The 14,180-nt window shown below is 43.1% G+C and overlaps 1 protein-coding gene across 2 annotated transcripts in view; it reads right to left on the bottom strand.

Annotated features, from left to right (window-relative positions):
* The window catches only part of INTS4 (integrator complex subunit 4), a 33,094-nt gene that overhangs the window by 10,636 nt on the left and 8,278 nt on the right, over positions 1–14,180 (bottom strand). For both annotated transcript variants that reach the window (XM_090134135.1, XM_090134134.1), the window contains exons 7-16: positions 13,667–13,755; positions 13,288–13,408; positions 12,763–12,834; positions 11,982–12,156; positions 9,582–9,787; positions 7,561–7,703; positions 5,623–5,738; positions 2,867–3,000; positions 1,855–2,012; positions 22–115 (exon numbers count right to left, since the gene is read on the bottom strand). In XM_090134135.1, the coding sequence (XP_089990261.1) occupies positions 22–115; positions 1,855–2,012; positions 2,867–3,000; positions 5,623–5,738; positions 7,561–7,703; positions 9,582–9,787; positions 11,982–12,156; positions 12,763–12,834; positions 13,288–13,408; positions 13,667–13,755 (1,308 nt within the window). The remainder of the gene's footprint in view (positions 1–21; positions 116–1,854; positions 2,013–2,866; positions 3,001–5,622; positions 5,739–7,560; positions 7,704–9,581; positions 9,788–11,981; positions 12,157–12,762; positions 12,835–13,287; positions 13,409–13,666; positions 13,756–14,180) is intronic.

Below are 14,180 nucleotides of genomic sequence, written 5' to 3'. Positions count from 1 at the left end.
CGACAGCCTGCTGAATCAGACCTTGATGAGGAGCAGTTGACACTGTAGGTACGTCGCAGTGAAATCCGCCATCCCTGCCAGCTCTGACTGCAGCTCTCCAAGCCTCTGAAGATCACTGAAATAAACAATAGAGGAAAAAAAAAAGTGTTGAGACAGCAAGTAGGTTAATCTAAACGCACTCAGAATGCAGCAACAGCAATGCTGAGGCCAGCCATTCCCACATCTTGTTTTTCCTTATCCGTGGTATGAGCACCAGAAAAAGTAGGAAAGCATGCACTACAAAACAGCTTGCACCCTGGGACTTGGCAGCTCCTTTTTTCCTAGAGGCTGACACAAGCGCAGCAGTGGAAGCAGTAAGTCTGTCAACCCACATTGCTCTGCAGCCCTGTGGGAACCAAACAGCACAGCAGTTCTAGATTTAACTTAAAAAAACCCTCTAGGTTTCTACAGCAGCTAATGACCCTTTTGTGTTCCGCTGCTGGGAAATCCAACTACTCATTTTGGGTAGGAAAAGTTGTATGGAACATGGTGGGCTCAAGCAATCGAGCACATTTGAGATACAGCCTTTCAGTACCTAAAGGGAGCCTATAAACAGGAGGGGAACCAACTCCTGGAAAGGGGAGATAACAGCAGGACAAGGGGAAATGGTTTGAAGTTGAGGGAGGGAAGATTTAGGTTGGATGTCAGGGGGAAGTTCTTTACTCAGAGAGTGGTGAGGTGCTGGAAAGCTGCCCAGAGAGGCTGTAGATGCCCCATCCTTGGAGGCGTTCCAGGCCAGGTTGGATGGGGCCCTGGGCAGCCTGGGCTAAGATTAAACGTGGAGGTTGGTGGCCTTGCATGCGGCAGGAGGTTGGAGCTCCTTCATGATCCTTGAGGTCCCTTCCAACCCTGGCCATTCTGTGATTCTGCGATAGCTGCCACCCTAAGACAAGCTTAAACCTGAGGAACAGATACTTGCTCAATGGGCTGCTGTGTGTGGACAGGCTCCTTGGTGCTTAAGTCCCACACCTCACAACACGCTAACAGGGAACAATAACAATTTACACCAGCTCTGAAGCACCACTCTCCTGTGCAGTACATAGCTATGCACATGGCCATCTCAGACAGGATTGATGTGAAGAAACAAAGGCACTCACAGCCTTTCAGGTGCCCAGAGTTTCACTATGCCTATCAGATTCTACTCTGCTAGGAGAGAACCTCTTGAAAGTGTTTGGTGCACTGGATGCGCTGAGATGATGTTCTGGGCTGTGCACCGTAGCTCTAAAGCAGCTGAGGATAAAGCATGCTGTTTTCATGGTTAGGATTTCTACTGCAGGTGGGTGTGAAAGCAGTTTACAGCTACACATATAAAAAAGGTGGCAATGTAAGGAAAAAGGAAAAAACATTTTTGGAATTCTGTGTTCCAAATAAGAGATTTGAGACTGTTTTTCTGGCTTTCAAAAAACTCTTGTCCCTCTGCAATGCTGTTTTGTTTGTCTAAATCAGCTGAGATGAATGGAAAAGGCAGAATAGGCCCCTCATGTATGCAACAGCAGCATGCAATAATATTGTATATTTCAGGAAAATCTCTGAATACCCAACTCCTTTATAAGTAGGACTGATGAAAGGAACCCAGCAGAGCAACAGAAGCAGCTTCTCTCACACAGAATCAGAGGCCACGGGACCTGGAAAATGGGAGACCAAGGGGGAAAACCCTCTTCTCCATCCAAAACAAAAAGCCCTGTGTGCACACATTACAAATAATCTGACCAAAACAAGAGATGTGCAGGGACAGGACTGAGAATGACACCGATCCTCAGAATTGACTTCAGAGAAGCTGCAAATCCTAACTCTTCCTCTGATGAGCAGCCTTACCGAATGGTGAACTCCAGCAGCTCTTGGATGCCCTGCGGGTCGAGGTGCTGGAGGTTGTACACCCTCTCCAGGCTCTGGTGCAAGAACTGCTGGGAAGGGTCCTCATGTGGTGTAATGCTGGGAGAGACGGGGGAGGAGACCAGCTTCCTACCTGGCAGCTAAGCATAGACAAACATGCACACAAGAGACAAGTCTAACATCAGTAATAGCACTGCAAAACACTGCTGCGTTATTTAACAGCTACCAACTGAGATCTCCGACTTTATTTCTCAGATTCAACATTTATACCAAGGCTTTGTTGGTTAATACTCTCTATTTAAAATCCACTTGTTGCTAGAGATCTTCAGATTAAACGTCAACGTGCCTTTGAGCATCCTCCTCACCTATTCACTACGAGACAGTGGAATCAGAGGAAGACCACATGCAATCAAGTTTATGAACTGCACTAAGACTTCCAACTGCCTTCAGTCCCACCTGTACTTCCATGCAGGAAAAGCATGCTCCAAAGGAGCATGGAACGGACCACTCCAACTAATAAACTGCTTTGGTAAGATCAAAGTCAAATCATAGAATCCTCAGAGTTGGAAGGGACTCTGAAGGCCATTTAGTCCAACTCCCTTGCAATGAATGGGGACATCACAGCTAGATTTGTAATATGTTCAATGCTGTGAATTGTTAAACGTGCTAGATGTTGTAATATCGACAAAGGCTGAGCTCCCCTTCCCCATTCAATGACAGCTCCTGGGAATCCTGCCTCCCATCATTCTTTTCTAACTAGCAGAGCATGTGCTATTCTTGCTCGAAGCAATAACATTTTTCTTCAACAAAATATTACAAAATCCATGTCGTAACAATCTAATATTTGGCTCTCCTTACTTAACATACATTTCAATATTCACTCACTGGTGCAGAGGGGAAAAAGAAATCCAGAATCAAATTATTACACATTGGCAGACATGGAAGAAATCAACAACACTCCCAACAAAGCACAAGCCTTGGTTGTTCAACTTACTCTTAGTGGAGGGACCAGATGAGAAAGGCTGTCACGAAGATAGGCATAATGTCTGAACGTGTGATCAGAAAACAGCGCTGGCATTGTTGGGCAACTTTTAGCAGCATTGAAAATCAGAACCAGAACAGCAATGTCTATTGAAATGGATTGTCAAAGAAAAATAAACAACGACCAAAAGAGTTCTTCGGGGATGGCAAGCTAATAGCAATAACTCAACAACCCTTTCTTTGCTGGTGGTTCTTTAGTAAGTTCTTTACTGCTGGAGAATGCTGAGCAAAACCCAAAGAGGCAGCTGTCTGAGCAGATGCAGATGAAGTACAGAGTGCAAACACTACAGGCTGGGCCATATTGGAGAAGTGCTGCTACTGCCAATGGGGGATGGCTCAGAGGCAACACACAGGATAGGAGCCAAGGATCATAAAGCAGAACTCAATAGGTGGAGCTTTCCCTAAGGCTCACACTGTGCTTACCAGTTTGGCACCCAAACACTTAAAATTAAGCATTTCCCCTCTGAGTTTTTGAAAAATCGCTGCAATTCCTCCCAAGCTAGCACTCTGAAAAGCATCATAGAATCAGAGAATCACTTGAGTTGGAAGGGAGCTTTGAAGGTCACCTAGTTCAGCTCCCCTGCAGTGAACAGGGACATCTACAGCTCGATTAGGTTGCTCAGAGCCCAGTCCAGCCTGGTCAGCAGAATTACAATGAACCGAAGAAACACCATAGGACAAAGATTCTGGAATAGGAAAACCTTTTTCCTTTTTCATGGTCTGAGAGCCAGAGAAATACAGAGGGTAGTCAAAAGCTTTAATCAACAAGTCCAAAGACTGGGGCACTCAACTGCAACAGCATGCCCCAAAACATAAAATCTCTAGCAGGAATAAAAAGATTCTAATGCAAAGTAGACAAGGTCAGGGCACTTGTCTGCACAGAGAAGAAAGATGTTCAGATGCACTCCTAAGCACAGCAGAGATGTGAACATAATTTCTCATCTCCTGAATATATTCTGTAACTGTAGGCTACCAAGCATAAAGACTTCAACTTGCCAAACCAGTTCCTCTCCTTTGCCCAAAATCCCTTTTGGGTTTTCAACTGAAGCTATTCAATTAATTTGATTAAAATTTGCTGAGCGCTTTTAATCCAAAACCCCCACATTTTTAACTACCAGTTCATTCACTGAAGACCTTCTGTGTCGTTTCTGGCAAGGAAGCCTCAAGCAAGTCTCAGCCTGGCTTCCCAGAACACCTCTCCATAAAACATGGCGGTGAATTACCTCCAGAACATTTCTAAACTAACAGCCCTTGGACTGGAGCAGGGAGGTGGTGGAGTCTCTGTCCCTTGAGGCATTCAAGAACTGCAGAGATGTGGCCCTAAGGGAAACGGTTAGTGGGGAAGGTGGGGATGGGTTGATGGTTGGACAAGATGACCTCAGAGATCTTTCCCAACCTCAACGATTCTATAATTTTAAGGTGCACTGAGGTAAACTAGAGCTTTTCACCCTTCAAATTCCTTAAATCCCGAACTCATAGGACAAATGTATGACACAGCTATCTGAATAAAGATAAACTTTCTCTCCACCCGATCCCAGCCCTTGTCAATTCTCACAAGGTATTCATTTAATCTGTTAGCTGATGGCCTCCAAATGGAGAGAAAAACAAGGAGCAGCGTGGCAGTTCAAACGAGCTGTTCCCATCTAACATCTCTCAGCATGCACCATAAATAACAGCGTGTTCTGCAGCTGCACAGAAAGAAAGTGAGGAGAATGAACAATAGAAAAATGGTATTTCACATTTCTGAGGCATCTTCCCTTGTTAAGAGTAACGGTACAAAAATAACAGTTTGCACTCTAAAGCACTAGAAGTGCTGAATTTAATGTAGGGATTTTGGATTGACTTATTTCAGAAAGCTAAGTTTATAGCATTATGGGAATTCAGCCACTGCTATACTAAGTGCTGTTCTATACACTACACAATAGTGAGGGTAGGAGAAGTTTCACCAACAAGCAAACAAAACAGAAAACTACTCTTATTTAAAAGCTACAGCATCTACCAAATTAGTGCAAGCTAGACAAATATTTTCCCATCAAAGGACTCATCTGCAAAGCCTCAACCTTGACAAATTGCTTGATAACCAGATCATTCACACAGCATGAAAAAGCTAATTATATACCACTCTGGTATTTATGAAGATGATTCCAGATAATAAAATGGCCTAGTTGAAAAGAACCACAATGATCATCTAGTTTCAACTCCTCTGCTATGTGCAGGGTCACCAACCGCCAGACCAGGCTGCCCAGAGTCACATCCAGCCTGGCCTTGAATGCATCCAGGGATGGGGCATCCACAACCTCCTCCTTGGGCAACCTGTTCCAGTGCCTCACCACCCTCTGGCTGAAAAACTTCCTCCTAATATCTAACCTAAACCTCCTGTCTCAGTTCAAAACCATTCCCCCTTGTCCTATCACCATCCACCCTCATAAACAGCCGTTCCCCCTCCTGTTTATATGCTCCCTTCAAATACTGGAAGTCCACAATGAGGTCTCCCAGAGCCTTCTCTTCTCCAAGCTAAACAAGCTCAGTTCCCTCAAGCTTTCTTCCTAACAGTGATTCCATTTCTTGCTGAGTAATAAAACTAAGTTGCAAAGGGGTAGCTACAGGACTGTCTGCTAGTTTGAAACAGCTTAACGAATTCGAGCACTGGGAAAACACCACTAAATGTTTGATTGTGAAACAGATCAGCTGCCTTCTTCACAAGGATACAAGCTGGATCATCCATGTCTGGTTCCGGAGTGTCAAAGAACGGGTGTGTGCTCAGCAGCTCTGGAACAAGTGGGAGCACCAGAGTGGGATGCCTGCTCCCCAGGAACTTTAAACACCTGTAAAAATACGGATCAAAATATTTCTTAGTATACACATGCACTGCAAAATACAACACGTTAAAGCATTATTGTTTTGTATTACAATAGAACTTTGATGTGTTGGTCGGCACCAGAATCCTACTGCTCAAGTCTATGTGCAAACTCATGGCAACACTGCCTCTTCAGGATAAAATTTGTTCACTTAAGCTACCCAAGAGATTGTTAACACTGCAGGTACACAACCTAAGGAAAACTTGCTAGTTAAACGCTAACAAGCACATATGTTTTTTTCTTCAGAAAAGCTAGAAGTGTGAGGAGGTAAAAGGCCAACAAAACAAGATCCAAAATCCAAACTCCAACAGCACTGTAAGAGTACACTAGAAGAGAAAGAAGACTAAAAAAAAGAGCTTCCAATAATAACCAAGAATTCCATCTCAAACCATGTGTGTGGAAGCATTGCTTCCTTTATTGCCTCCATTAAAGAACCAAAAACCCCCAAAACATTCATTATTTTCACTCACAGAAGACAAGAATCCCTCTAAGAGCACAATAGCCTTAGCCAGCCCGCTTTTCACAATCAGTACAAGCAACTGCTAGAGAATATTGCCATGTCACAGAGCACAAAACATTAGTTACGTGGAACAGATGATGTTTCCTACTACAAGTTGAAAGCACCTTTTCTAGAAACTCCGAGAATGCTTTGCTTTCAGTAAGGTTTTCCTTCCATGGTCATCAGTTCTGAATGACCACCAGCAGTACTGACAAGCAAGAACAGTGCAGTGTCTCTAAGTCAGTCAGGAACATGTACAATATATGTACACACCTGCTATTCCCAGTATTTACAGAATAATAAGAATACAGAATAATTGTCTGGATGAGGAGCTATGAGATACGGTTTAGTGGCTTGTGATAGCAATGGTAATAGGAGGATGGTTGGATGAGATGATCTTGTAGGTCCTTTCCAACCTTGTGATTCTATGATTCTAACAGAATAACCTTAGTGCTGTTACCTCCTTAGCTAGTTCAATGTTTGGTTAATTGCAGAATGGTCAGGGTTGGAAGGGACCTCAATGATCATGAAGCTCCAAACTCTCTGCCACATACAGGGCCACAGACCTCCACATTTAATCCTAGCCCAGGCTGCCCAGGGCCCCATCCAATCTGGCCTTGAATGCCTCCAGGGATGGGGCATCCACAGCCTCTCTGGGCAGCTGTTCCAGCACCTCACCACTCTCTGTAAAGAACTTCCCCCGACATCCAACCTCAATCTCCCCTCCCTCAAATTCAAACCATTTCCCATTGTCCTGCAGTTATCTACCCTTTCAAAGAGTTGGTTCCCCTCCTGTTTGTAGGCTCCCTTTAGATATTGAAAGGCTGCAATGAGGTCACCCCGCAGCTTTCTTTTCTCCAGGCTGAACAAGCTCAGCTCCCTCAGCCTGTCATCTGTCTTTGTAGGGGAGCTGCTCCAACCTTCTGATCATCTTTGTGGTTCTCCTCTGGACCCTCTCCAACAGCTCCCTGTCTTCTTTGTACTGGGGGCCCCAGACCTGGACACAGTACTCCAGATGGGGCTTCACAAGGGCAGAGTAGTGAGGGACAATCACCTCCCTGTCCCTCCTGGCTACCCCATTTCTGATGGAGCACAGGATACCATCTGCTTTCCGAGCTGCAAGGGCTCACTGCTGGCTCACATTCCGTTTTTCATCCATCAGGACCCCCAGGTCCTTCTCTGCGGGGCTGCTCTCAAGGAGTTGCTCCTTCCAGTCCGTATAGAATTAATGCCCATTTTATAGCAAAGCAGAAAAGCAAGCAAACACACAAGGACACTGATCACACTCACTTCCATATGGATTCTCTGTCTGTGGGATACTTGGTTAGGTTTTTCAGCAGCTCCACCAGTGCAAGATGGATGCCTTCTTTAGTTGAGACGTTGGTGCAACACAACAGTTCGTGAAGAGCTTCTCGAATGTCTCTTGAAGAATCCTAAAAAATAAAAGCCAAAACCCTCAAATCAGAACCTCTGAATGCACAGAGAGATAGAAGCCTGGGTATATATTTATTTTAAAGGCAGCAGATCCTGTTCCTTAGCTGAATCCATCGTAGAGGCATCAGTGACCATTTAGAGACTAGAAAGAACTTGACCCAACTATTGGTTTCTATGGTGTAGAATAAAAAAAAAAAGCATAACACAAGCTACGAGTCTCATCATCAGCTTTGATATGACAATATGGGATCCCTAATGCATCATTTCTGAAGTCACACTGCATCTACATTGAACTTTAGGCCAGAGTGATATTGCAGAGAGAAGCTTATACAGTCTTCAAGTTGTATTTCTGGAAGCAGTGTGGCTGAACTCCAGCTTAATTAATTACTTGCCTCCTGCCAAATACCACCTTGCAGTTCCAAATTAATACAATAGACTTCCTTGCTGTCATTTTTGTGGCACTGGCGGATAGAATGTGAGAATTTGACAGGATACAAGTACTAGCTGCATTTCAATAGAGGATTTTTTTAAAAGTATAATTTGCTAAATATCAACAGCACATTCATTACTGTCTCCCACAAAAAGAAAGAACAGCCCTGTTGTAGAGGCTCTTCAACGACAGCCAACATACACAAACAAAGGAGGGAAATGCAGTGGGTATGCTCATCTGGTCCTTATTTTGGTGCTGCAAGGCAGGCTGTCACTGAATGAGACTACGTACTCTGAAGGCTGATGCAGTGACTGTGGAAATGAAATAATCCAGGTGTGTTGCATGGACTGCTGGGAAGGCAGAATGGAGAGAGCACAGCAGAAGACTACAAAGGCCAAAGAGGTGTACAACTTGACAGAAGTGAGAACCAGAACACCACGACATGCAGAATGCAATGCTTGGTGAAAAAAGCAAGGAGCAGTTGTGAGTTATTCAGATAAAGGAAAAGCAGTTGAATGAAAACGAAAGTTACCATCACCATTAACAATTCAGACACAAAAGATTTTGAAGAACAGCATGAACTTTGATTTTGGTGTCAAAAGCTGGATTTTACTGCTGAAACAGAAAGCACCTTCCTGAACCAAGCACAATATGAGGATGTGATATTTCAGCTACTGTAATATAGAAGACAAATCATAACAAAAGCATAAAAAGTAACACCAGTGTAACTAGTCTACATGTTTATACCTTAATGCAGAGGTCTCCAAGTGAAACAAATATGAAATAGATGCACAAATACCAGAGGCACCTAACAGTCATTGCTGTGTTTTCAAGCTCAGGCCATACTGTACAGCACTTGTTACAGACAGATAAGCAGATTATCATAGAACTATAGAATGGCTTGAGTTGGAAGGGATCATCAAGCTCTAACTTCTCTGCCCCATCCAACTGGCCTTAGTTTGCTTTATCCTGGAGCACAGCTGAAGGATGTCATTGTAGCATAGGGTCAAGCAAATAGAGGGTAAAGAGACACACAGAATGCATGTTCAGTATCATCCAAGGCTGAGAGACTGCCCCAAAGAAGCAGAGATTTGTCTACCAGGTGCAGATGAGAACTGGCTGAGACAGTGATGGTCAGGAAAGGCCAAAACTATTTTAAGGAGTGTGCTTGAAGTCAAGGGCTGGAAGAGTAGAGAGAGATCTCAGACCTGTGTCCTGGTTCTGTTTGGTGAACAAAAGGTATAACTGAAGTGACAGAACAAAGAAAATTAAGTTGTATTCAACATGAAATGTCACAAAGACGGATCAGAAAATGAGACAGAAGAAAATCCACGTGATGCACCAGCAGTTACCAAGGGCAGCGAGCCTTTAATCTGAATATCATTTATTTAAAAAAAAAAAAGAAAAAGCAAGAATGTAATGTTTTCCCCTTTTGGGAAGGCCTTACCTCCAGAACAGCTAACACAGTATCCAGCTGGTCCTCCCGCAGAGTGATATTGTTGGAAATTTTTCTCATGGTGTGTATTGACTGCAACCTCACCTCCTCAATTTCATCATTAAACATGTCCACCAAAAAATCCAGGCATTTTTCCGCAAAAGAAGGTGAGGACTGAGCCAGCATGCAGAGGGCTTCCACTGCAGCAATCCGCACCTCTATTAGGAGAGGGGGAAATCAGTCATTAGTGCTGTTTAAGAGGACATGCCACCAACAGCCAGGCCCTGTAGTATTGGAGCACTGGGCTAAGGGCAGGAGCTCACAGAATCATAGAATGGCCTGGGTTGAAAAGGACCGCCATGATCATCTAGTTTCAACCCCCCCTGCTACTGCAGGGCTGCCAACTACCAGACCAGACTGCCCAGAGCCACATCCAGCTAATAAATATTATGCATTTCATGGCACGTTTTGCAAGCACAGCCATAACTGTGGTACCTTAAGCCAGCTAATTTAGATAATTAAACTGCTCTCTTCATTCTTCCAGACATTTTAATTGCTAAGAGCATTCACTGCATTTTTAAGTAGCCACGTAGCATTCTGTGAATTGCTGAAAAGCCCAAAAGTACCAGTGTGTCACCAGCACACAGAATGAGCTTTCCCTCCTTCCTTACTTCAGATTCCTCAAAAGAAAGGAAAAAGGTGTCACCTAATTATCAAAATGGCTCATAATTCAAGCAAAAGTAAAAATAAACGGAGGTGCCCAGAGAATATTTCTGCTATAAAACATAGTAGGAATTGAAAGAAGACTCAAATATAAGAGAGTTGCATGAAGATTCTTCCCCCCGCAGCCATTCCCACTAGCTTCCATAACATTCATGCGCTGGGATCATAAAAGGGAAGATTAATTAGATGTCTTGCAAACATTGTTTAAAACATACTTCTTTTCATTCAAATTAGCTCATCTTGAAAACATTCATTTAAACTTGCGTGTAACGTTTAGGCCTATTGTTCTTAAAGAACATTTTGATTCCTGATGATTCTGATTAAGCAGAGAAATGCAAACACAGTGAGCCTTCCACTTACACAGAACAAAGCCCATGTCACAACGCTGAGTCTCCATGCTCATTAAGATCACGGTGGTGTTACAGGCATTAGAGAAGAAAAAACCCCCAAGAAAACATTTGCCAATATTGCATTCATGAGCTGACACATTCATTTAGATTTAAGTTATAGGATGGAACTGAAGAAACGAAGCAGTGTTGTGGGTAAGGAAGAATACAGCTCAGCAGTATTTAAAATACCACGGTGGAGACACATATACATTCTTCAGAGATCTGGTTATTTTCCACATTTGCCCATTTTACTGACATTCTCCAATAATCAAACTGGAGAATGCTTCACAGACAATGGATTGAGCCACACTGTCAGTCAGAAAAAACCAAGGCTGTGTGCTCGAGCTTCAGGGAGAGTTCAGCTATTGGGAAAACATGGTTTAATTCGCAGGAGTCACAGAATAATAAATCAACTTTTACACCACAGTTTACAGAGATATTTTTGTTACAGTATTTTTCCGCTAACTTATTTACTTCCACCCTTCCAGCAAGGTTTAAAATTGAATTCAGGAATGACATTCAGAGCTGCACCTTTTCATGGCTCTCGATAGCTTTTGCAAACCTTTGCTCTACACACAGGAAAGTTGGGCTAGAAAAGGCTGAACACAGATGTTCCTGAGGCCATCAGCACAATTAGTGCTACAGCCATGCACAGACCCTGAAGAATGCTTATGTTCCAATTTGACACTCATAATTTCCTGTTTAAAAGAACAGGCCAGATATAATCTGCTGGAATGAGTGGGACAAAGGCCTCCACGTCCATCACAGCAAGTCCACGAGACCCTGGAGCAACAGCACCACAGAGCAGGTAAATGTGATGATAAAATGTAGGCATTTCTATTCAAGAAACAGAATTACAATAACATGACAAAAGAGGTAAACAAGCCCTCACCTGAAATCTATGTATCTCAAAACACATGAATGCAGTCACTAATTTTTAAATATAACACATTCCAACTGCCTAAGAACATTCATGCCAGCAGAGACCAAGAGGAGCTAGGCCTATGTAGCCCCCTATGAGATGAAACTTGTCTATTACTTCATTAGGGAAGCCAGACCTGGCAAGAAGCAGCAACTATTTAATCCAAAATCTACCACCAGCTAGGAAGAAATGGGCTTAGTTGGCTAGGCACAAACTTGGATTGGAATTTAGAAGAAAACTTGCATTCATTGGATTCTGAAACATTTTGAAGGACACCGGTGTGCCTCCCAACACAAAGGTTCTAACCTCCTAACCCCCAAACAGACAGAAAGCTCCTCCACACATCCCAAGCAATTTAGTCACAGCATTAACACTTACCATACATTTCATCTTCCAGACCGTGAACAAAGGCTCCACAAGCTCCTGATTCAATCAGGTTTACAGCACCTGTATCGATTTCTTCTTTGGGAGCATCATCTCCCCATTTTCTGCCACTTGAGAACTCCCCAGAGCTGTAGAGCTCCTTGGCTCGCTCGTGTGCCGTGCGCTTCCTCTGCCCAAATACATTTCTCAGTTACAACCATGGGAAACATTAAAGGTGACTGAACAGAATAGTAAATGGTTTTCTGGGTTTGAAAATAGGCATAGCTGGAAGCTCTTGCTTCCTTACTGTTTGTAGGCCAGAGAAACTGAATGTAATACCTTCAGAAAGTTGCTTCAGGAAGGAGTTTTACTGAAAAGCTTTTTGCTCAAGGGTCCCATTCTCCAGCTACTCATTGCTCCCAAGATGTCTATGACTACTAGACAGCTCTTGCAGGATGCTGCAGTAAGTTTGCTGCCAAAACCAGGATGCCAACTTTCTGTACACAATAAAGCTTGGAGCCAAATGGCCGTCAGAGGGACACAAACATTTACCTCTCATCCACAAAACCTGAATAGCCTCAAGCTCTTTATTACACGGCTCAGTTAATGAAATCTAAAACTGGCAATTGCTTCACTGACTTTAATCTAAAAGAAAACCTGTCATCATCAATTAACTCTCAGCAGCCCTGAGGCAAGGATATGCTAAGCAAACAGGCTCTGCATTTCCACACCTGTTGTGTGGTCTGAGTACTCTACACACAGTCAAAACAAACTCAAGTTTTAAGAGTTTACCTACCCGCAGATCTGACATGAGCTTCTTGTCAAGGGTCTGCTCTAAGAAATGGGAGCTCACTTGTTGCATAGAACCCTAAACGAAGATAGAAATACATTAAAAGGAAGTAAGAGGATTATATTAAATATCACCACACGATTTCTGGATATATCCCAACGCAGGGCCTGATAATACTTGTCCTTTACATGGCACTCAAGACTGAAACTTTATATCAGAGCTTGCTGAGGATTATCAGAGCAGCTTATTTTCTCACTGAATCTAATACAGCCTTTCCTGGGTTCAGTTGCTTAAACATGCTGGGGGGCAGTTATTCCAAGTACTTGTTTTTACTGGATATCAACTCTCCAATCTCAAGTAGGGAATCATTGCAGAGTTCAGCCGAGAGAAACAAAGCCAACCCCATACTCAGCTTTTCTCCTGCTTACAGTTCTGACATAAATTTATTTGAGCAGTTTCTAAATTCCTCCCCATTCCTTTTCAAATAGTAAGTAGTGTAACATGAACCTCTCAGAGAAGGGTGAGACTTACCAATAATTTAGCAGCTTGTACTCGCACAACCCAGGAACCATCACTAACCATGTGACAAATTTTTCCAAATGCATCATCAACCAACCGAATCTCTTCATTAGAAGAAGGAATGGGGACAATACTAGCAGAGAGAAAAGTCAGTCAGTTGGCTGGCTTCATCCAGCATGGCACAGAACTAAGAGCTATGCTGAATTTCTATCAACATACAGTAAACATCAAGAACAAAAACTTCAATCGAACCAATGCATTCTCATCAAGTGTCAGCAGCTGGTACACATCATTCTTCTAACTGCTTCTCCTGAGACTTTTTGGCACAAAATACCCAGGATTAGGATATTGCTGTGGCACCATTTGGAGTCACTCTGTGTACAGCACATACCTTTCAGGATACAGTTGACTGAGGACCCAAATTAGCTGAACTGCAGCACTGCGCACTTGTTCATAATCATCTGCCAACAGCTTGCAAGCCTGAAAGAAGATTTGCAGCCAATATAATCACTTTCCACTGATTTATGATCCTTACCATAAATCAGTTCAGATTATAATAAGTTCAAATTATAAATAAGGAAAAATTAAATCTTCCCTTCTACTAACAAGTATTTCCAAGTTTGATCAAGTAGAGTAGTCCTAATGAAGACTGTTAATCACTTGAGGTATAGCTCCAAAACTGCCTGTGCTCTGCTGGAAACACAAAGCATGAACATTTCCTAAGAGTAATCTAATACAACCTGCAGCTCTGCAACCTTTTTGCCAGGACAAAGGGTGATGGATTTAAACTAAAAGAGCAGAGATTTAGATTAGATATAAGAAATTCTTTACTGTGAGGGTGGTGAGGCACTGGCCCAAAGAAGATGGGGATGCCTCATCCCTGGGCAATGTTCAAGGCCAGGTTG

The sequence above is a fragment of the Phasianus colchicus genome, chromosome 1 (genome assembly GCF_987193195.1).
Source record: "Phasianus colchicus chromosome 1, bPhaCol1.hap1.1, whole genome shotgun sequence".
Taxonomy (NCBI): Eukaryota; Metazoa; Chordata; class Aves; order Galliformes; family Phasianidae; genus Phasianus; species Phasianus colchicus.
Note: the sequence above shows the minus strand (reverse complement) of the source record. Positions and strands in the feature narration are given on the sequence as shown.